Source organism: Megascapheus bottae, chromosome 8 (genome assembly GCF_031878675.1).
Source record: "Megascapheus bottae isolate mThoBot1 chromosome 8, mThoBot2.hap1, whole genome shotgun sequence".
Classification (NCBI taxonomy): Eukaryota; Metazoa; Chordata; class Mammalia; order Rodentia; family Geomyidae; genus Megascapheus; species Megascapheus bottae.
The window spans coordinates 68809789-68833670 of NC_143516.1; the positions used below are offsets into that span (position 1 = coordinate 68809789).

The following is a 23882-nucleotide window of genomic DNA, read 5'->3' on the forward strand; positions in this document are numbered from 1 at the left end:
CTACCACAATGATGTTCATTGCAGCACTATTTACCATAGCACAGATATGGAACCAACCCAGATGTCCCTCAGTTGATGAGTGGATCAACAAGATGTGGTATTTGTACACAGTGGAATTCTAGCTGCTGTCAGAAAGAATGGCATTTATAAGGAAATGGAAAGACTTAGAACAAATCATATTAAGTGAAGTAAGCCAGACTCAAGGAAACATAGGCCCAAGAGTCTCCCTCATTTGTCAATCAGTAGAAACCTTAGGGTCTCCTAGCAGAGATTTAGAATAGAACAAAATCTAGCTACATTAGGCCAAATAGTATGACACTAAATGTAAGGACCTCCAGGATAAAGAAACAAAAGCCATATAATGAGTGATTGTTGTCCTTAATGTACTATATTATCTCTATCTCTTTTGCTATCCCTTGGTTGTATCACATTGTTACAATATTTCACTTTGTTATCTGATATATTTTATATGTGCTTAATTGGTTACTTGAAACTGGATAGGGAGGGGGGAAATCAAAATGAGCGGGGGGAGGGAGGAGGGAAATGGGGACCATGTCATGAGAAAGGGTATCAATGTTAGTGAAGTAATGCACCTTCTATCTGGTGAATATAATGTAACCTTTCTATTACAATAAAAAAAGAAAAACATATCTAGCATGGAAACTTTTTAGTGTGACTGAACGTGTGGATCAATGGTGTAGCACCAGCCTAGCAGGCTCCAAGTCTAAGCACCAGTATTGCCCAGACACCAGGATTAAAAAAATAATTTAAAAAAATCCCTTCAGGATGGGGAAATACACTGTCCCACATTTCAGTAGTCACTTAGTAAGGCTACCTTACTCTGTTTGCAGGAACTCTCTAAAAATGGCAGCTAATGGGGTTAGGAACTGAGCTTGGCTGGAAACCAGTGGTTCACAGCTTTTAAACTTGTCTTAGCTTTCAGTTCATCACTCAGCCTTTTGCCCTGGGGTGCCCTACCCTTGCTTTTGCCCATACAGCTTCCTCTGCATTGCTGAGATGCCCCTAAGCTGTGTAGATGCCATATCCCACTTGCTCTCAGCCAAACCCGGGAAGGGTTAATATTTGTGGGAGGCCCCCAGTGGCTAGGTGTGTCTGTCAGGCAGTGGGGAGCTGTCTTGGCATTTGTTCCCCTCATGCAACAACTGTGGCTGATATGGAAGGAAACCAGAGTTGACTGTGTCCTTCATGTGTTAGACACAGCTGTATGCAGCAGAGCTGGGGTGGGCAGGGAGAAGGGGTGGGGTCACAGACTCAGTCTGGATTGGTCACCTATCGTATTGTGGGAGTGGTTTGTTCCCTTTTCGCGGGAGCAGGTTCCTAATAAAAGGATGAGCTGAGCCCTTGCTCACTGGCCTCTGTGAACACAAGTTTCTGTAGGGGACAGTGGGTATGTGGATGTGTTAAGTATGAGTGAGGCACCTAGGGAATGGATTCCAGGGTTCACTTCCCCATGATCAGACTGAAGGCCTTCACAGGCTGCAAAAGCCAAGGCTCATGTGATCCTATACAGTGCGGGGCATGTGTGCAGCAGACTGTGACATCAATCACCCACGAGTGCTGGGGTTCGGTCCTGCAGCGTGCTACATAAAGCAGTCTGGAGGCTAGCACAGGGACTTCAAAGGAAGACCCTAGAAACCCAGCAGTGGGTGACAGGGGTGCACTTCCTGCAGGCAGCCCCAGAGAGAGCACTGTGAAACTGGGGAGCAAGGCCAAAGCTGTAGTGGACACCCCAGACACCCCAGGAAGGTGCAGAGTCAGGACTGTGGACTATGTACAGGACAGGGACAGACACTGAGCACAGCCAGCTAAAGAGCATCTCCATGTGGCCCAGGTGCCAAAGTCAAAGGGAGGCTGTGAACATTTCAACCCATTAGGGAGCAAGAGTTGAACTTTTTATTTCTTTAGCTGCAAATGGATAGCAAATACATAGGTTAGCGTGTGTAAAACATTGAACTATCTCAGAAACCTGTCATTTTTGTTGTGCTGGGACTGTGACTTGATCTTATTTTCTTACACAACCTCAACTTGTCTTTTTCTCAAGCCTAGAACTCTGCCAATTAAGCCTTGGCTCCACCTCTAGCACATTTTCTGGCTAGTTGGATCTAAGAGTGTCAGGGACTTTCTGTTTGGGCTGGCTTGGAATCCACATTCTCAGATCTTAACCTGCTGAGAAGCAGACGTGAGCCACCTGGGCTCAATATGCAAACTTTATGGATCACTTAATAGCATGGCTTAGGCGCATTCTAAAAAGTAACATGGGCTTCATTGTGAAAACACTTCCTGAAGCCAGAAGCTGGTGGTGGATTCCTATAATCCTAGGTATTCAGGAGGTTACGATCTAAGGATGGAGGTTGGAACCAGCCTGAGCAAATCTCCCCTTGAAACACTTACCTCCAGTTAACCACTTAAACCCAGAAATAGAGCTGTGGCTCAAAGTTTCAGAGGCCTAGCCTTAAGGAAAGAGCTCAGGGAAGGTGCCCAGACCCCAAGTTCAAGACCCACAACCGGAAGGAAAAAAAAAAGGAAAGGAAAAACTCTTGCCCAAGCTTCGTCAGCCTTCGTGTAGAAAGGTGTGGGTGTCGAGGCATAGTTCAAAGTGTTTTCCAGACACAGAGATGCAGATGTCCTCAAGGTGTGCTGGTTAATAAGCAGTGCCAGGAACAAAGCCAGGCCTGGTAGACTGCATACCTTAAAAAGGACATCAGCCTGGACTTAAGACTCCTTGAAAGCATCCCCCACTGGTAAGACAGTGGATTGGAGGAGAGGAGGGGAGCCTGCCCACAACCCTGGTCTGCCAATGGCTGTGCAGCAACACAGCACCATGTGGCTTCCAGTGTAGTGGCACAGGGTTTCTATGACAGCCAACACTGCAGGGTGGCACAGGGCGCCCCAGAACTCAGTGGATCTTTCTCAGAGTCATGTGCAGACAAAGAGCAGGAAGCAAGGATCCAGCTGCAAAGTCGCTCCCTGCTGTAGCTCCACAGGGTAAGTAGGTGTCCAGGAGGAGAGGCAGAGGAAGAATGGAGGGAGGCCTGCCCTCAATGCTGGTGGACCAATGGCTGAGCAAAGGGAGCAGGGCGGGGCATGGTGGGGTGGGCGGGGCTTGTGTTGGCTTCTTTTTGGTCTTTTATTTCCCCCTTTGGGTGATGGCATAGGGGCTTATAATCAAGGCTCTCACTTGATATTTTCACTAGCACTGTACCATTTACACCACACACCCACTTCAAGCTTTTTGCTGGCTATTGAGATAGGAGTGCCTTTAGATTTGTCTGTCTGCTGTGGGTTTGAATCATGATCCTCAGCTATCATCCACCTGAGTAGGTAGAATTGCAGATATTAGTCCTGTTTGCCTGGGGAGGGTTAATATTTTGTTTTACTTGTGTGTGTGTGTGTGTGTGTGTGTGTGTGTGTGTGTGTGTGTGTACATACATGTGCATACCCGTATTAGGGTTTGAACTCAGGGCCGGGGCACTATCCCATAGATTTTTGCTCAGTGCTGATTCTCTACTACTTGTACAATAACTCTTCCCTTTTGGTAGCTAATTAAGAGTCTGACAGACTTTCCTGCCCTAGCTGGCTTCAAACCATGATTCTCAGATCTTACCCTCCTGCATAGCTAACATTATAGAAATGAGCCACTAGTGATCACCTTCAGATAACTTAAAACAATAAAAACACCTATTCTGAGAAAATTAACAGGCAGTGTATAGACTGACATTTAATGGTGCCTTATGAGGCTCATTACTGCCGGGCTCCAGTGGCTCCCACCTGTAACCCTAGCTATTCAGGAAGCTAAGATCTGAGGATCAAGGTTCAAAGCTAGCCTGGTACTAAAGTCCATGAGACTCTTATCTCCAATTAACCACAGAAAACCAGAAGTGTTGCTGTGGCTCAAGTGGTAGAAGGCTAGCCTTCAACTGAAATGCTCAGGACAATGCCCAGGCCTTGAGTTCAAGCCCCATAATGAACAAATACATAAAAGTCTCATTACTACAACATCTAGAGATTAATTGGCCCAGGAGACCTGAAGAGTGATGTATCTTACAACAGCCAACAGTTTTGCAATGGAAATCAGTTCTCAGCACTTGGAAGTTCTAATCACACTCACTGATAGATCTGCATCGGGTATGGGGAGGGGTGTGCCTGTGGGTACAAAAGTGTCTACCGAATTGAACCCATAGGTTCAGTAATTAGACTAGGGGGGCCAGGAGTTTGGCCTAGTGGTAGAGTGCTTGCCTAGCATGCACAAAGACCCGGGTTCGATTCCTCAGTACCACATACATAGAAAAAAGCCTGGAGTGGTGCTGTGGCTCAAGTGGGTAGAACAGTGGCTTAAGTGGCAGAGTGCTAGCCTTGAGCAAAAAGTGTCCAAGGACAGTGCCCAGGCCCTGAGTTCAATCCCCAGGACTGACAATAATATATATATAATATATATAGCTGACAATAATGGCTCATGCTTGCAACTCTTGCTGTTCAAGTGGCTGTGATGTATCATGATTCAAAGCCAGCCAGAGTATAAAAAGGCATAAGACTCATCTCAAGTTAACTACAAAAAGCTGAAAATGGAACTGTAAATAAATGAGTAAAGTGCTAGCCTTGAGCAAAAAGCTCTCGACACCACCTAAGCCCTGAGTTCAAGTCTGAGGAATCGCACAAAAAATCAAATTGTTCAGTGTCATTTAAATGTTTGAATCATCAGCTGGTTTACATAGTGTGACTTAGAGAGAACTACACTCCTAGGGATAGTGGTGAAAATATGTAAAATAGATACTGTCCTTATACGTACATTCATTGTACCAGAGTTGGTCTAAACATGCAGGTCATAGGAAGTGTTGTAAACACAGTTAATCCTGTAGGGATGAAAAACAATTACCCCCAGACTCAAAATTATTCCCCTTCCAGTAAGCGGAATAGAAACTCAGCTTGACTCATGCATAACAGGTTCGAAGAGAAGCTTCCACGGACCCAGAGGCTATATAAACAGGAAAGAACAGTTAATTAAGTCACCTTATCTGAAAAGAACTTCTGGACCATAATTAACAATTGTTTGTGGGTTTTGCAACTGTAGAATGCCCCCCCCTAACTTGCCTAGCAGCTGTTTGTGATTTTTGCCTTTAAATAGACTGTGTAAAACCTGACTAACAACTCCTCCTGGCCTCGCTGCGCTGAGTGCCTGTGAACAAGTTCCCTGCCTGGCTTGTATCCCACAATAACCCTTACATTTTGGACGCCTCTATGTCGGTGGTCTTCTTTGGAAGATCCCTCCTCTGGGCACAACATTTGGGGGCTCGTCAGGGATCCCCCAGGAACCTCACTGGGACCCTCTGAGGCCGGAAAGGTTTGTTGCTCAGTAACCAGTAAAAGCACTCGCTGTTTGTGTTGTTGCTGTTTTCACTTCCACTTTGTAGCGGTCGATCGGTCACATTTGTATCTGGCAGGCTCTCACGTGTCCAGACAGTGATCCTGGAGGAAATGGGAGACATCCTGATCCCCACTCTGGGCAAAGGGTCTTTGGACCCATCTGGAGGCACCAAAGAGGTGTCTGACTGGTTTGACACACTGAGAGGAGTGTGTTTGGGCAGCTCCCAAGTAAGAGGAAGGGGGTGCCGTTTGGTTCCGGGAACTTTCTCTGAAATTTGTTTCTTTGAATTTGTTGGTTGTTACCTGTTGTGTATTTGCCTCTAGTCTACTTCTTTTCTACTCCTTTAAGATGGGGAATAACACCTCTTCTCCCCTAGATCTGACCCTTGCACATTGGCAGGATGTGCAGGAGACTGCCAGCAACAACAGTATAATAATTAAAAGGAAAAAGTGGGTCACTTTCTGCTCCTCCGTGTGGCCTACATTCAACGTCGGGTGGCCCACCAGTGGAATTTTTGATTTAGCAACCATTCAGAAAGTACAGGAGATCATCTTTCGCCTGGGTACAGGGCATCCTGACCAAATTCCCTATATAATCACATGGAGAGGATTGATAGAGAGAGAAGGGGGACCCTACCCCTGGGTTAAGTCATTTTTGCCTCCACAGGTGTCTAATTCAACTGTTCTGGCCACCCGGACCAAGAGATCACACACTCGTGCTCCCATTCTGCAAGGGGGTACTAGTGAACCTGAGCTCTTTCCCCCTCTCTATACTCCACCCCTGACAGCTCCGGAGGAACCCGCAGCCCCAAATTCACAGGGCTCAGATGAGGGCCCAGCTCACTCCAGCAGGAGTAGACGCAGAGGAACCCCTCAAGCTGATTCCACTGTTGCCTTGCCCTTGTGTCCAGCTGGACTCCCAGACGCTTGGGGCAACCAAGGCTTTCACTACTGGCCTTTTGCCACTAGTGATCTCTGTAATTGGAAGGCTCAAAACACCCCCTTTTCTAAAGACCCCCAAGATCTCACTAATTTGTTAGAAACTGTTCTCTTTACTCACCAGCCAACCTGGGATGATTGCCAACAGCTCTTGGGAGTTCTGTTCACACCAAGGAGCGGAAGAGAATCCTGGAGATCTCCTGCAGACGGGTTCCAGGCTCTACCGGGGACCCCACCACAGACCCCACTCTGATTTCAGCTGCTTTTCCATCTGAACGCCCCAACTGGGACTACAATGAGGCAAAAGGTAGGGAGCGTCTCCAAGTCTATCACCAGACTCTGTTGGCAGGTCTCAAGGCTGCAGCTCAGAAGCCTACTCATATGGCTAAAGTTTATGATGTAAGATAGGGTGCTACTGAAAGTCCAGCAGCCTATCTAGAAAGACTCATGGCAGCTTTCAAGCAATACACCCTTTATGATCCTGAGCTAGAATCGAGGAGACAGGCATTTATCCTAACCTTTATCAACCAGGCAGCGCCAGACATTAGGAAGAAATTGCAGTCGTTGGAAAGACTGGGCAAGAGAGGATTAAGAGAGTTAGTAGTTACGGCAGAGAAAGTATATAATAAGAGAGAGACTAAAGAACAGGAAAGGAGAAAGAAGAGAGGGAGAGAAAGACAAGAGAGAGAGGATCAGAGAGACAGGAGACAAGAAAGACAGATAAAAAGGATTTGGGATGGACAGCAGAGGCTAATGGAGCAGGTACTCCTGGCCACCACTGGCAAACCTGAGCATAAAAATAGAAGACTGAGGTTAGGAAAGAACCAGTGCGCCTACTGTAAGTAAGAAGGGCACTGGGCCAAGGAATGCTCTAAGAACAATAGGAGGAAGAACTTTTAAGAGGGAAAACGTACCCCAATCCTGACTGCTCAGGAAGAGGACAGCAACTAGAGGGGACGGGGCTCGGACCCCTCCCCGAGCCTAGGGTAACTCTCTGAGTGGAGGGGAAATCAGTCCAGTTCATGGTGGACACTGGGGCCGAAAAGAAAAGTCTGTACTTCTGACACTGGACGGCCCATTATCAGAAAAACATACCTGGGTACAAGTAGCTACTGGGTCTAAACCATATGCATGGACCACCAAAAGAACTGTTGACTTGGGAGAAGGGCGAGTGACCCACTCCTTTCTAGTCATCCCAGAATGCCCCTACCACTACTGGGCAGAGATCTTCTCTCTAAGATGAGAGCTCAGGTGCACTTCACTGAAAAAGGGGCTCATCTAAAAAAATGCCCAAGGAAAAGTCATACAAGTATTTTTGACAACCACCTTAGATAATATAGACTGCACCAAAAACTGGAGTGTTGCAAACAGATATAAATACCTGGTTGAAATGCTTTCCCTCAGCGTGGGCAGAAACTGGGGGAATGGGACTGGCTGAACACCACCCCCCAGTCTTTGTGGAAATCAAGCCAGGTGCTGACCCTGTCAGAGTACTCCAAAACCCCATGCCACTGGAAGCAAAAAGAGGCATAACCCCTCATATCAGATGTTTGTTGAGTTTAGGGGTTCTAAAGCCTGTTCAGTCAGCTTGGTATACTCCTCTTTTGCCTGTTAAGAAACCCCACTCCCAAGACTACAGGCCTGTCCAAGATCTAAGGGAAGTAAACAAGAGTGTGATAGATATTCACCCTACTGTACCTAACCTATATACTCTGCTTAGCACACTACCACCTGAACCAGTGGTATACAGGGCTTGATCTAAAGGATGCTTTCTTCAGCCTCCCTCTCACCCCCAAGAGCCAACCTTATTTCGCCTTTGAATGGCATGACCCTGAAGCAGGGGTCAGTGGGCAGTTAACCTGGACTAGACTACCCCAGGGATTCAAAAATTCACCCACCATCTTCGATGAAGCCCTCCATGAAGACCTGAGTGAGTATCGTGCCCTAAACCCCAATGTGAGTCGGTTTCAATATGTAGATGATTTACTATTGGCAGCAGAAAATGAGACAGAATGCATCACGGGAACCGAAAAATTGCTGGTAATGTTGGGGCAATTAGGGTATCGAGCTGAAATGGCCAAACCCCTCTATGAGGCTTCCAAAAACTCCCCTGTATTCAATTGGAGTGAACAGATGCAGAAAGCTTTTGAGGCAATCAAAAGGAGCCTCATAGAAGCCCCCGCCTTGGGCTTACCTGATGTGAACAAACCCTTCACGCCGTTCGTGGCAGAAAATAAAGGGATAGCAAAAGGGGTGCTCACTCAGCCAATTGGACCTTGGAAATGGCCGGTAGCCTACCTATCAAAGAAGTTGGATCCTGTCGCTGCTGGGTGGCCCCCCATGCTTAAGAATAATAGCTGCTGTAGTCCTCTTAGTGAAGGACGTTGATAAACTGACTCTGGGACAAAACCTAACTGTAGCCACTCCGCATGCTCTAGAGGGAGTGCTAAAACAGCCACCTGACTGGTGGGTGAGCAATGCCCGCATGGTCCATTACCAGACTCTGCTACTTAATCCCACTCGAATCAGCTTTTGCGTACCCACAGCCTTGAACCCAGCTACTCTGCTACTAGATCCAGATTTGGAAGCACTTCTGTATGACTGTGAGCAGATTCTGGCCCAAGCACACAGTCTCAGGCCAGACCTGCTGGACTCACCATTGCAGCACGCTGACCACACCTGGTTTACGGATGGTAGTAGCTTCATTCGAGACCGAAAGAGGTATGCAGGCGCAGCAGTCACTACAGACACTGAGACAGTGTGGGCAGAAGCACTCCCCCAAGGGACATTTGCACAGAGAGCAGAATTAGTGGTACTAATAAAGGCTTTGCAGATGAGAAAAGGAAAAAGACTAAATATCTACACAGACAGCCGATATGCTTTTGCCACCGTGCGTGTCCATGGAGATATATACCAAGAGAGGGGGCTGCTGACAGCAGAAGGGAAAGCTATCAAAAACAAATATGAAGTTGTGCGTCTCGGGGCCAGGAGTTTGGCCTAGTGGTTAAAGTGCTTGCCTAGCATGCACAAAGACCCGGGTTCGATTCCTCCGTACCACATATAGAAAAAAGCCGGAAGTGGTGCTGAGGCTCAAGTGGTAGAGCTCTAGCCTTGAGAAAGTCCAAGGACAGTGCTCAGGCCCTGAGCTCAAGCCCAGGACTGGCAAAAAAAAAAAAAAAAAAAAAGAAGTTGTGAATCTCATTCAGGCCCTATGGCGACCCACAAAGATTGCTATTATGCACTGTCCCGGTCATCAAAAGAAGTTGACACAGTAACTAAAAGGAATAATCTGGCTGAGAGAGCCGCCAAGGAAGCAGCCCTCTAACCTAACACAGAACTATTGACTTTAGTAGACCCAGGGCCATGGACATTACCTCCTGTGCCTCAATACTCCCAAGAAGACTTGGAATGGATAGCAAAAATTCCCATGGCTCATAAACCCCCGGACAGAGAAGGAAACAAAGACTGGTGGAAGACTTGTGAGGGAAAGCTCATTTTGCCACAAGAACTGGGTAAAGGAGTTCTTAAAAGGATCCACCGAGTTTCTCACATAGGAACCCGAAGAATGCAGAACTTGCTTCGACGCTCTCAAGGAAAAATTAGACAAGGGAATCAACTCATTGAGGACATTGTTAAAAGTTGTAAGGCTTGTCAACTGACTAATGCTCCTAATCAACTGTTATCAAAAGGAGCCCGTCTTTGAGGGGATAGGCCAGATGTGATTGGGAAGTAGGCTTTACAGAAATTAAGCCAGGAAAATTTGGATACAAATTTTTGCTAGCCTTTGTAGATATCTTTTCAGGATGGGTCGAGGCCTACCCCACAAAGCATGAGACTGCAACTGTTGTAACTAAGAAGATTCTGGAAGAACTCTTACCTAGGTATGGCTTCTCATCCACATTAGGTCAGACAACGGACAGGCCTTTGTCTCTAAAGTAAGTCAGGGAATAGCCTCTGCACTGGGGACAGATTGGAAATTGTATTGTGCTTATAGACCCCAGAGTTCAGGACGAGTGGAAAGGATGAATAAGACCCTATAAGAGACCTTAACCAAATTGGCCTTAGAGACTGGCGCAAACTGGGTGTTGCTTCTTCCTTTTGCCCTATTTAGAGTAAGGAACTCTCCATATCAGCCAGGCTTTACTCCCTTTGAAATAATGTTTGGATATCCCCCATCCATTGTTCCAAGTCTTCAAACTGATTTAGTGACTGACCTAGATGATGTTCATTTTCTGAGTAAGCTTGACTACTTGCAGCTTGTGCATAAGAATGTATAGCCCCAACTCAAAGCCCTTTATGATTCTGCTTCTGTCCCTACCCCCCATTTGTTCAGACTAGGTGACTGGATGTTTATCCGGAGACATAACTCTTAAAACTCTGGAACCACGCTGGAAAGAGCCTTATGTGGTGCTACTGATGACCCCCACCGCTCTCAAAGTAGACGGAATCACCACCTGGATCCATTACTCGCACGCCAGACCGGCAGATCCCTTTGCCCTGAAGGAAGATTATCATGGAGATAGCTGAAAGGCCAGCAGACACCTCTCCAACCCTTTAAAGCTTAAGATATGCCGCTGCCTGCAGGCCACCTAACTCTTTTGTCTAGTTAATGCCAATCCACATCTCCCTTGGAACCAGACCTGGCTAGTCATCAATACGGAAATGGGAGTCATCGCAAATTCCAACACTTCACTCCACTAGCCCAAGGACGCCTGGTTCCCGGACTTGTGCACAGATCTATGTCTCCTGGCAGGAGAACTTTGGAATCCCTTGGATAGGATCCAAGCTCACCACTTCTATGTCTGTCCAGCCCCCTCCTGATCCCCAAGTCAGATTCAAAAGTGTGGAGGAGCAGGACATGTACACTGTGCTAGCTGGGGTGTGAGTTGACTGGACATATATTGTGGGACCCCCCAGTTAAAGGGGACTTGATTATGGTCAAAAAAGGGGAGCCGAGTGGAGATTGTTCTGGAAAATGTAACCCTTTATCAATAACTTTCACCCAACAAGGAAGACAAGCAGACTGGGCCACCGGTAAAACTTGGGGGCTTAGGATGTATCGTTTGGGAAAGGACCCCACTCTAACTTTTACTATTATGTGCATAACCAAGCCAATAGCAGTACCCGTGGGACCCAACCCAGTACTAAATCCTCCAAGCCCCACCCACAGATTCCATGATCCCTCTACTCTGATGATTACAGCAGTCTCCTTGGGAGTCCCTCCCAAATCCACAGCTTGACCAACCATACGTGAGGAGCCCCAAAGACCAGGTGACAGAATGGAGTCTTTCTATGACTTAATCCAAAAATCCTTTCTCCTCCTAAATTCCCCCAAACCAGCCCTTACCAGGTCCTGCTGGCTCTGCTATGACACCCAGCCCCCTTTCTATGAGGGGGTGGCAGTGAAGGGGCAATACCAAATCTCCTCAGACTCTTCGTCCTGCCAACAGCAATCCAGAGCCAGCCTCACTCTCCAGCAGGTGCATGGCCAGGGGTTATGCATCGGGCAGGTTCCCGAGGATAAAAGCTTTCTTTGCAATGAAACTCAAATTTTACCCAATTTAACTGGACATTTGATACCCCTCAATGACACTTGGTGGGCATGCTCCACTGGACTAACTCCCTGTGCCTATATGGTAGTACTCAACAGAACAGGGTTTTGTGTGCTTGTCTGCCTGGTCCCATGCTTAATGTACCATCAAGAGGAGGAAGCGCTTAACCCCCAGATAGCCGTACTAAACAGAAGAAAAAAGAGAGAACCCATGACTGCTTTAACTCTCGGTGTTATATTGGGAGCCAGTTTGGCTGGCCTAGGAATGGGCACCACCTATTATGTCTCCCAACAGCAAACCTCTGCCTCCCTTCAGGTTTCCATAGATGCAGATATAGAAAAAATTGAATCCTCTATTTCCCACCTCCAAGAACCCCTTAGTTCCCTGGCCAAAGTAGTTATACGAAACAGGAGAGGGCTAGATTTATTATTTCTACAGCAGAAGAGCCTCTGCGCTGTGCTGCCCTTGGTGAGGAGTGCTGTTTTTATGTAGATCACTCAGGGGTACTTAAACAATGGCCAAGGTTAGGGAAGATTTGCAGAAACAAAAAAAGGAACTGGAGGCCCAACAAAGCTGGTTCACCACTCTTATGTCCAGCTTATTAGGACCCTTATGATATTGTTACTTTTACTAACTTTTGGACCTTGCATTCTGAACAGGCTTGTGTAATTTATGAAAGAAAGGCTAGGAACCATTCAGTTAATGGTCCAGAGGAATCACTCCCCTGGAGGTGAAATAAACGAGGAAAATGATTTCATAGAACTGATGGATTAGGATCCAGGATTGGCTCCTCCTCCTGGGGAACAGTGGAAGGGGGAAATGTGGGGATGAAAAACAATTACCCCCAGACTCAATATTATTCTTCTTCCAGTAAGCGGAATAGAAACTCAGCTTGACTCATGCACAGGTTCGAAGAGAAGCTTCCAAGGACCGAGAGGCTACATAAACAGGAAAGAACAGTTAATAAGTCACCTTATCTGGACCATAATTAACAACTGTTTGTGGTTTTCGCAACTGTAGAATTCCCCCCCCCCAACTCGCCTAGCAACTGTGATTTTTGCCTTTAAATAGACTGTGTAAAACCTGACTAGCAACTCCTCCCAGCCTCGCTGTGCCCAGCACCTGTGGATGAGTTACCTGCCTGGCTTGTATCCCGCAATAACCCTTGCTGTTGCATTTCAGACGCCTGGATCTCAGTGGTTTTCTTTGGGGGACCCCTCCTCTGGGCACAACAATGCCACAGGTATCTGTCGGGCTGAAACAGTGATCACCCAGTGGCCTGAAAGAGGTAAAAGTATGATGGCAAGTGCTTGTCCCCCAAATCAGTGTGCTCCACACAGGGTGACACCTGTTAAAAATGTCACTCTACCATCTATGTTCAAGTCTCCTGGTCAGCCAGCTACAGAGATTCTTTACATTAACTTGTATTAAAATAACAGAGAGGCTTGGTACTAGCTACATCTCTCAAGAAAAGAAAAAATAAAAACCAGTATTTGTGGATAAGGCCTGTAATCCAGCTACTCAAGAGGCTGAGCGCCTTGCTGACTAAAGCCAGCAGCTCAGTGAAGCTGGCACATGAAAGACACAAAACAGAACTGATGTGGTTATCTCTCAGGAACATCGAGAGTTTATGTTTTTTAAGAAAGAGAGATGTACGCCGGGTGCGATGACTCATGCCTGTAATCCTAGCTACTCAGGACGCTGAGATCTGAGGATCACAGTTCAAAGCAAGCCCAGGCAATAAAGTCTGTGAGACTTTTATCTCCAATTAACCACCAGAAAACCAGAAGTGGCACTGTGGCTCAAGGGGCAGGGTGGTAGCCTTGAGCTGAAGAGCTCAGGTACAGCGCTCAGGCCCAGAGTTTAAGCCCTATGGGGAGAGATGGGGGGCGGGGAGGAATCACTGTCCCTGTCTAAGAAAAGTGCTGTGATGAGTCCTCAAAGTGGGAGCTGAGGGCTGTTCACCTCCAGGCAGGCCCAGGGAACTGCGAAGGATGGTAGGGATTCCTGGGAAGTGGTAGATTTCTTCAATCTGGCAAGTTGCACAACTCCACCAGGGACTCTCGGGGTGGGTACTGGGCAGGACCTAGCAGTGAACTTCCTGCTTGGCTCTGTTCTGAGAGCCCACAGTTGGCCCATCCCCCACAGCCATCACTTCAGCATTCTCTGCAGTTTAACTGCAGACACACAGGGGAAAAGCAATGTCAGTTACTCAGCCTCACAGGACATTTGCTGTAAGTACAGGGGTACACTGACTCTCTGGAAATCTGTCCCTAGCGCTTCTCATTCACCTCCAGCCCCTGGGAACAAAGCCAGTTTGATGAGGATGGGGGAGGACATGCAGTGGAGCAGTTACAATGCAGCAGCTCTGCTCAGGGGCCACCTCCTTGCTTTACAGGTCTGCGCTGTCCTCCTCATGACTCTGGCTTGGTCCCCCAGCTTCACGTGACAGCAGAGTCCTGGAATCCCGTTGGTGATGCACCACTGAACCCACTGCCAGCGCCTTCTCTCCTGCCTAGGGTGGTGTCAGGACACTGTCCGCCGGGGGGCGTCTTCACATGCTGCTCGACTCGACTCCTGCCACAGCTGGACGTGGCTCTATCTTCGCCGGCACAAGATCCCTAACAACATCTGCATCATTTGGTGGCTCTTCAGCTGCTGTCACAGCTGGAAGTGGCTCTGTCACCCCCAGGGTCACCTTGAGGTCCTCAGCAGATGAATTATGGGGTGTCTCTTCAGCGGCCACGTTTGGAAGTTGGATGTCCTCATTTGATGTGTGTACACCGAGCTTCTGGTCCGCAGCACGGGGGGACTGGGCTTCACCTGGGCGTAGAACACTGTGTCCCTGGTCTGTGGCGCCCTGTCCTGGGCAGGCGGGGACCACGGCCCGTCCTTCCCTATAAAGTGCCACGAGGTTCTCCGTGGAGCCCTGCTCAAGGGCTGCTCCAGCATCTTCACACACTGATCTGCCCCTTCCCTGCATCTGCACTGTTTCCGGACATTGTCCTGAAGGAGGCAGAGTCCTTGGATGCTGCGTGGACCTTGCTCTCCTGGACCTTCGTGGCATGCGCTGTCCTCTCTCTATCACCATGCTGAGTGAGCATGGAACCGCCAGAGTGAAAGGGGCCCGAGTGGGGCTGGGGGGGGGACCTTGTGGGCAGCACACGCCGATGGATGTGGCAGCGTGGACAGCTCCGCGCTGCCCTTCTGGTGCCCCCAGGAAGATGGAGGGGTGCAGAGCAGGCACACTGGCTCTACCTATGGGAACATGCAAGCACAAATATCCTGTAGGATTGGGCAGAAAGCCATGAGGAAACTCAGGGCGGTCAAGGGGCTGCCATGGCCACCGCTGTGCTTTCTGCTGTTGTACTAGCAGGTATGTGCCCAGGACACCATGGCCTCTCTGAGCCAGTGAAGCTTCTAGGACCTCCGGTGGATAGTAACCAAGTGGTCTACAAGCAGTAAAGTTGTGAGGTCTGGGGTTTGGGGACTGCGTCCCTAGGGGGCAAAGCCGCCAGGACTTTCAGAACCATGGGTGGTGTGGCATGCTCTCCAGGCAGGGCCTGCACTTGGTGTCCACCACAAGAACGCCAGTTGACCAGGCTTGAAAACTCCAAAACAGGGGCTGGGATGGGCTAGGACCCTCAGCCCTGCTTCTCCAGCCCCTTCAGGTTCCTTCTGAAAGAGGGAAAGGGCGGGATGACTGCAGCCTGCCCAGGCTGCACATATCCACTTTGCAGCCATCATATACTTGGTGCGGGAAGAATTCCTGGGCACAGAATGGCAATGTTCAGCTTCTGGCCAGCTGAGGCTCTGGTACCGGGTCCCCAAGTGCAGATATTGGCATTGCCTTCTGCATCCACTAAGATTTTCTCTAGTCTAGCGCTCGTGGTGCCAGCCCATGTTGTGGTAGTATCACATGGTGCCCACCGCCTGCCTCAGCACTGTCCGGGCCTCTTCCTCCAAAGACAGCCCCGAATTTGGATGCGATCCAGTGGGTCTCCTTCCTCCATGGATTCCACTGCTAGATCCACTCAGTCCTCAGTTTCTGGGGTTTTGAATGGTTTGGATACGTTTGGGCATCTTGACGGGAGCTGGACGCTAGTCAAGGTCCTTGAGCTGGACAGAGAAGAAATTGGTGATGTCTCTCGGGGAATGCAGCCTTCTTCCTGGAAGAATAATATGAACAGACAAAACAGATGGCAGCATTTGTGGAAGCAGGGAGGCTGGTGAGGAGAGCGAACCACCTGCTGAGATGAGAGCTGGGGGGAGGGGGCGCTGCTGCACAGCATGGCCAGGACAGGCTCTGTGGATGCCAACTGGGCCTCCAGTGAGAAGAAAGAAAGCAGGGGCACAGGAATTGGCACCATACATCCTTCCAGTGTGGTGCCGCAGAGGTAACCCCGGGCCTCACACATGCTAGGCAGGCGCTCTACCGCTCACCACACCAGCCCACTCTATAAAGTGCTTTTTGTCCAGTTTCTACCCTGTGGCAGGAACTTTTAGAAAGTGGCTGAACTGCCTTGAAGTTGAAGGCACTAAGTCCAAGGATCCATGACTGAAGGCCTCTGTGTTCTTTTCCTGACTTGCCATGGTGCACTCAAGGCCAGTGGAGCTCTGAAGTGTTGGCCATGTAGCTCAAAAGAACACTCTTGCTCATTAGGAAATCCAGCTTACGTGACCTCATGTTCATGAGTCCAGAGGAAGGCTCCTGGTGGGAAGGGAAGAGATCCTGTGGAAGCTGGATATGTTAGGAAAGTGAAGTAGAAAGAGCAGACCAGACTCAATCTCAACAGGCAAGGACTGTTTATTGAGGAACCGCAAGAAGAAGCAACCTTCCCACGGGATTAGAGTTTGTGCAAAGAGGTGGAGTCGGGGCCAGGCTTATGTGGGTTTGAATGAGGAAATAGAAAATAAAACAGGCCATAGTCTCTTGGGGGCCAAGGGTGGACACCCTTGACTGGGCGCAGATGCCAGACCTAGGTCAGAATGACTTGCCTGCAGTCAAACATGTGAATGTGCTCCAGGTGTTTTGCTTGACTTAGGAGAATAAGGCAGGGGCTAATTCTTCATATCCTCTCTTTAGAGCCATAAAAATATTGGGCCCTTGGGGGAGAGTTAAATCCTTCAGGTTAAGTCTTTGGATAGAGAGGAGACTGGGGAAAGAGGTCAGCTTCTCCTGGCTACTTCCTGCTGATGAGAGTGATGTTTAGATGTTAGTTTTGGTAAGGTCTTGTGTTGATCAGGTCTCCTTATCGAGGACATGAAGGATGTGGCACCTGTTGGGAGGTGAATACTCATATGTATTACTGGATGAGTTCTGAAAGACATTTGACAATACATGGGTCTGCTGATTTTGCCAGTACATTCCTGATAACTGGGCCCACAAATGGCAGAAGGAAACGTGGAGAAGAAAAATGGAGTGACTTGGCTAGTTCTGTCTCCTGCATTCCAGGGGGTCCTGGAGTTGGTGGATCATGTCCTTAAATGATGCTCATTAATATCTGGCCACTGGGTAGGGGAGCGCATGGGCAGAAGCTGGGGCTGGATTGCAGTGGTTAAGGGACCCGTGGGAGGGCCTAAGTCATTGCCTGTAACTGGCTCATAGGCGTCTGGACTATGAAGTATGATGGGAGACCCAGGAAGGTGCTCGGGCGAACTGAGTCTAAGACTCACTAACAAAGGCGTCAGCGTAGACAAGTGTGAACCTTAGATAAGTACGATTCCTTAGATAAGTAACTATTCCTTTTGATCTCCCTGCTCTGGTTAGTTTTGGAAAGGGCAAGCAGAAAGTGAACCCCATTTAGGATCTGATACCATTCCCTCTTATCTGCAGTTTTTCCAACTGCCTCTCAATGGCTCTTGTTGCCAGGACAAGCTTTGTTCTGGGGGTGTCTTCTTTCTGGTACAATGCTCCAGTCTTTTGTCTGTCAAAAGCTTGAACTCGGGGTCTGGACACTGTCCCTTAGAACTTTTGCTCAAACCTATCACTCTTATCACTTTGAGTCACAGCACCAGTTCCAGCATTCTGCTGGTTAATTAGAAATAAAAGCCTCACACAGACTAGCCTGGGCTGGCTTCAAACTGTGAGCCACAGATCAAATGAATCCTTGTCCCTAGGTTTTCAATGGAAGCAACAAGGAGATCAATAGAAATAGTTTTAAGCAGAGCTTACCTGGGACTTGTTAAGAATAGAAGTTAAGTTAGGCCAATCAATATTTGTGAGAGTTACTTAATCCCTCTGTTCATCTGACTAAATGCTACAGAGAATAAAATCTGTAAGGATAAAACTGTCTACTGTTGAGTTTTGGAACAGCAACTGATTAACTGAATATAGCACTTGAGAACACTAATTGAAACCACTGTTACTAAGTCAAACCTTGGTGATTACAACAAAGAATGCAGGAAAATGGCTCTGTAATCCAAGGCCACTCACATCCTTGGAAACACATATTAGACAACAAAATTAGCATTGAGTTAAAAGGTATTCATTGGGACCTTAACATAAACAGTGAACTTTGGTGTTCTATCTTAAGACATACTCATACTACCTGCAACTTACTTGAACCTTTCCAAATACTTATCCAAAGAAACCATTTTTATTCAATTCCTTTTTCTTTACAAGTCCTGATCATAACTCATAGATACATTTGTCCACACTTAAATCTGATAAGCTTCTCTGCAGCTTAAGTTTAAAACTGCTCATATTTTTTCCTGCGGCCTGTGGAGTTAAGTCTTGGTGATCTCAGAACTTCATAATGAGTCTTCTCAAGGAATCTCACCAAAGAATCAAACCCAGGGCTTTATGCATGCTAGGCAAGCACTCTACCACTAGGCCACACTCCTGGCCCAAGATTTCTCCTTTTAACAAGCAGCACACCTGATAACTCCTTTGAGCAAGATTTCATTTCAGGAATGATCATTACCAAAAATATATCAATACTGAAGACAGAAGCACTTTAGTTTGATAGGAAAGACTAGTTTTTTTTCACAGCAATGAGATTTTATGCATTAAAATGACATTGTTTTGAACATGTTCACACACATATACTTGCAAAAAGCCTTAAAGTACACTTTGGATTAAAAAAAATAATCAGTAAGTTTTCTGAAATTCCAGTGGCAAAAGGCACTTTTGTCCACTGTGTGATAGAACCATAAGGTCAATGCTAGAAAAATGGACATCAAAAAAAGAGAAAAAGTTGGCACAAAACTTTTCCCAACAATAAACAGAATGTGCATTCGTTAACTAGAACAGCAAACATAACAATTTTGGGAAAGTTTGGTGGAAGAGTGGCAGTCACATAAAGCATACCACATGAAGGGACATATCTTCAGAGCCTGCAAAGAGAGCTGGGGAGATGCCTAAACCAGATTTTGAAGGCGGGGAGGCAGCACTTCTAAATTCCTGGAGACATTTTTAAGGGGAGGAGGGGCTACAATGAAGGTATAGAAAGAAAGGCTTAAGAGTTTATGTTTGAGTGATTGGATGTTGCTATTGGATGGAGAATAGGTGTGAGAGAAGGATTTTTCATGGAGAACTTTTACATCCTCCTACAGGAGTTCCACCTAGAGGAGAAATTAAGAATTCAGATTTTGAAGTGAGTAGACTCAAGAAAGAAAAGGAATGGCTTAGTGTCTGAGTCACAAGACAAACCAGACAATTTTGCTGTTTCTTGTTTGTTTGGTATGCTATCTGACTACTCCTATTAAGGGATTTTTTTGGGGGTGGGGAAAAATGAAAGAGAGGGGCTGGGAGTTTGGTCTAGTGGTAGAGTGCTTGCCTAGCATGCACAAAGACCCGAGTTCAATTCCTCAGGACCACATACATAGAAAAAGCTGGCAGTGATACTGTGACTCAAGGGGTAGAGCTCTAGCCTTGAAAAAGCCCAAGGACAAAGCCAAAACCTGAGGACAGTCCTCTAAAGGCAGCGGTAGGACTCTGTTTCTTGTCCACACTGCATGTTCCAAGCTGTTCTTGGGCCATCGGTGTCTCCCCACAGTGTGAAGCAGGAGAGTGGTGCTGACTATGTGTAGTACATGTAGTTTACCGGAGAATCAGCTGCTGCTGCCTCTGTCTTCCAGCCACAGGAATCACACACCTGTCTCAGTGCACACCTCTGCTCAGGACAAGCCACCACTGGGGTCCCTGGGATTTCCAGCAGCTTCCCCATGGTTACCTGGCAGCTGATTTTACAAAGGCCAAAGTGACAGCCACCTCTGAAGTTCCTCAACTCAGCTACCAGAAACCCAAATTCCAAGGGAAAGACCTGCCCCATCTGCTTAGGCCCCTCCGCTCCCCGGCCCTGCCCTCTCCTCCCCTCCCCTCCATCCCCTTGCCTGCACACAGCCTTGGGCTCACCAAAAGGTGACAGGAGGTTTTGTTTGCCCTGGGGTTTGGCTGGGGTTCCATTTCACAGCTTTTTACTACAGATGTCTTTCTGACCACAGAGTCCATGCTTCTAAAATAGCCTAGACCCTGCCTCGGACACAGCTGTACCCATACAAGGCTAGATCCAAGGTCACATCTCTGACCTCCCTGCACACCAGAACCTTCCTCCCGCTTCACAGGCAGCTGTGAGCAGCCTCCCCTCAGAACCATGTGCTCTGCATGGAGCTTCTGTCACCAGGTGGAGCTCATGGTTCTAGAACAGGACACTGGATTTGTGCATTGAACAATGCAACTAGAATGAACAGTAAACTTTTTATTAGAATCTATTTTTAAATGATACAAAGAAAAACAAGAAAACAAAACACCAGCAGATATCTTTCAAAGAGATGGAAAGGATTTCTCTTAAGTGCTAAAACTGTGCTCTAGTCTAAATTTGAAACACACTGGGATGTATCTGCTGGAGCTAAGTTTCCCACTCCAGGTAAAGGTGGGTCGATTTCAGAAGAAATCTGTAGAGAGTGTGGGATCTGAAGAGCAGTGACTACAGTGACAGATTGGAGTCCATTTGTCCTAAGTGGCAGGGGAAACTTCAACCTGGACTTCAGCTATGCCGTGGGCTTCCTCTTCAGGCATCTGCCACGGGGGGAAGAGGATTTTCAGCACAGGCGATGGTCAGGGACACCTCATGACGCCACAGTACTGTAACGTGGAGCGATTCTTCACCTTCTTCCTCTGCTAGAACAGACTCTGTGTCAGATATACTGGACAATTCCGAATCAGCAAAACCGAGTCTTGCCTCTTCCTCTTCTGAATCAGGTGTAAGAGAGTCTGCCTCAGACGTAGTGGACACAAAATCTTCCAGGTACAGATCATCTACCCAATGCTGTGAATCTTCAGCTGCCACCACAGGAGCAGGTGGTTCTTGTTCACGTGGTGTGGTCAGAGACCACGATGCTGGTTCTGCATCGTCTGCCTCTGATGGAGGGGTGTCTTCATTGTGTGCCCAAGACAGATGCACAAAACCTGGGAGAACTGCTCTCCTGGAATGTGGCTCCTCTGCTGCTGCTTCTGGTGTGGCTGGGTGTGTCTCTGCAGCTCTGCACACATCCACCAAGAGATCCACATAGGTACATGGCAGTGCTGACTCTTCTTCAAGCCCAGCTGGAGACTCAGGGATCTGAGATGCAGAGGACACGGCCATCCTGGCCTCAGCCCCACGCAGCTTCATCTCCAGTGGAGTGGGCACAGCCCACTGAGCAGCCACCACACTTGGCACTCGGGATTGGCTTGGAGGAGTCACAGCAGAGTCCCCGTCCCGGCTGTCCTGGTCTGGGCTGCCAGGTGCCACCTGCAGGCCTCTCAATATAAACTGCCAGAATGTTCTTCTGGGTCTGGCTTGGGCTTGGGGTCTGGGTCGGGGGTTGATCCAGTGTCTGCAGGTGTCCACCAGGCGCTCTCTGCAGGATCTCCTGGAGTCAGAGCTGGGATTGGCGCTCTTGGTTGGTGACAAAGTGTTTGAGGACCTGGAGTGGGTCTCCTGGGTTGAAACACCTCAAACTCTAACCAGTGTGGCCCCTTGCTCGTCCAAGTATGCAGATTTTTCCATACCCTCTAGAGATCCAGATGCTTAAGGCTTCAACCTATAATCCTACCTACTCAGAAGACCGTGATCTGAGGATTGAAGGTCAAGTCGAGCATGACCAGTCACAAATGGAGACCTTTCTCTAATGTCCTGCAAAAGGAAGGCAGTGAATTTGTGGCTGAAGTACTAGAGGACCAACCATAAGCATATTAGCCATGATAATTCAAGCACCAGTACCAGTATCAAACACTCCAACATACAAACAAAACACCTCTATGACATGTTGGCAGGCCTCATGCTTAGTACAAAGGCAAAGTTTCTGCTACACACACCACTGGCCTAGGAGTATATCTTAAGCATGAGTATTTGGGCTTACAAGGCAAAAGCTACAATATGGAAGTCGAAGACACAGGAAAAGACCAGAGACCCTCAGAGTTGTTTTAGAAGGGGCAAAGCCCTTCCATTAGATAACAGAGTTGTCTTCACTGACAGAGCATCTTCCTAGGATTCAGGATTGACCACCAGTGTTAGTCAGCAGGCAAACACCATAACCAATTGTGATAAGGTTAACTTAAATATGGAAATGCAGAGTTTGGTTTACCACTTTGGATGTGTAGTTCACTTCTGGTTTTCGTGTGAGATAGAGCCTATGGCTAAAGCCAATATCATGGTAGGAATGTGGAGAGGAAGGAGGCCATTAACTCCAAGACCAGTGTGAAGAAGAGGAAGAGACTTGGGTCCTGATATTTCCTGTCCAGAGCTCATTTGTAGTGACAGGACACTCCCCCAACCCTGCCCCTTACAGGGTCCAAACTTGTCCCAGAATGCCATGGGCTGGGGGCAAGTCTTCAGCACACATGTTTTTTCAAATCTTGGACATAGGCAAGCAGAGAGTGCAGTGTGCAGCAGGAGACAAGGGAGTCAGAAGAAATGAGCCCTCGGGAGAGCATGTGGAAGAAAGAAGAAAGGCTGAGGTAACTGCCAAGCTGTGGAGGAGGTGCTTAGGGGAAGTCTAGAAAATCCACCTGTCCTACAATTCAGCACTACAAGCAACTGCCTCAAAATTGAGGTTTGCCATTGTTTGATTAGCTATGGAGTTGGGGTTTACTTAGCAAGAACTACATGATGGAGGACCCCGATATGGGCAGAAGTCCAGAGATCCTTAGATTGTTGGCTAAGCTAGTTGGAGAGTCTATGTCCTGGTAGAAACCGAACATTAAATAAGAGGTTTGCAATGATCATGGGAGCCTCTTTGTACACACCAGAGTCTAACCTGGATTTTCCAAGGCTGCAACAAACACATGAGGTGACCAGTTACAAGAAATGTTAGGGCTGGGAGCACTGTCTGGTGATATAGTGCTTGTCTAGACTGCAGGTGTGTCTAGGGGCCCGCCTTGAACTCTCAAGATGTAAAAATGTCTTTTCAGGGACTCACCAGGTAAGGTGTGGAGGTGGTTCTGAATTCACCTGTTTCTCCTGGAGGCTGAGTGTCCAGGGATGGTGGGGTGAAGGGTGTGGTGTAACAGCAAACCACTGATGAGAACCAGAGAGCCATGGCTACGGGGGAGGTCCCATTTGGGAGTCAGCTGAGAAAGAGGAACCCATATGTGAGTCTTCCGGCTTCACTATGGAGAACACAGACGTCAAGCATCCTGGAAGCCATGTTCCAGGGCTGTGCTCAGCCAACTCAAGTGTCCAGACACAGGCAAGGAAACTTGTTCTTGTGTTGCTTAGCAAACTCAGCTGACTCAGCCTTCAACTGATCCTCCGGGCAGCATCTGGTCGGTGTGTAGAGACATTGGAGCAGGCCTTGATCCAGATCTAAAGCCAGACACATTTTAGCCATTTTCCACGAGGGACCCAACAGTGTCCTCATCCACCTAGGGCAGGCCCCCACATGAGCCGGGACCAAGTCTCCTCTGCCCGAGCAACCCCCGTCTCCACACACTACTGATGTGAATCTCAGTGGACTCAGGCAATGAAAGAATCCTACTGCCACATGTGGGCGATGAATACACACCATGGCTCAGCTGCCGTG

General features: G+C 48.0%; 1 protein-coding gene and 1 long non-coding RNA gene across 2 annotated transcripts; both read right to left on the minus strand.

Moving 5' to 3' along the window:
* Positions 1 to 6466: 6466 nt before the first annotated feature.
* LOC150060111 (uncharacterized) lies at positions 6467 to 13970 on the minus strand. The gene is made up of 4 exons (XR_016536433.1): positions 13839 to 13970; positions 13011 to 13152; positions 12716 to 12811; positions 6467 to 6521 (listed from the first exon to the last, which is right to left on the minus strand). It is a non-coding gene; the product is annotated as an uncharacterized LOC150060111 (long non-coding RNA).
* A 6917-nt stretch (positions 13971 to 20887) lies between these two features.
* On the minus strand, positions 20888 to 23399 carry LOC150060112 (uncharacterized). Its single transcript, XM_090338608.1, has 2 exons — positions 23280 to 23399; positions 20888 to 21799 (listed from the first exon to the last, which is right to left on the minus strand). Exons 1-2 carry the CDS (start codon positions 23397 to 23399, stop codon positions 20888 to 20890), a joined length of 1032 nt encoding a protein of 343 aa, XP_090194734.1.
* Positions 23400 to 23882: the final 483 nt, after the last annotated feature.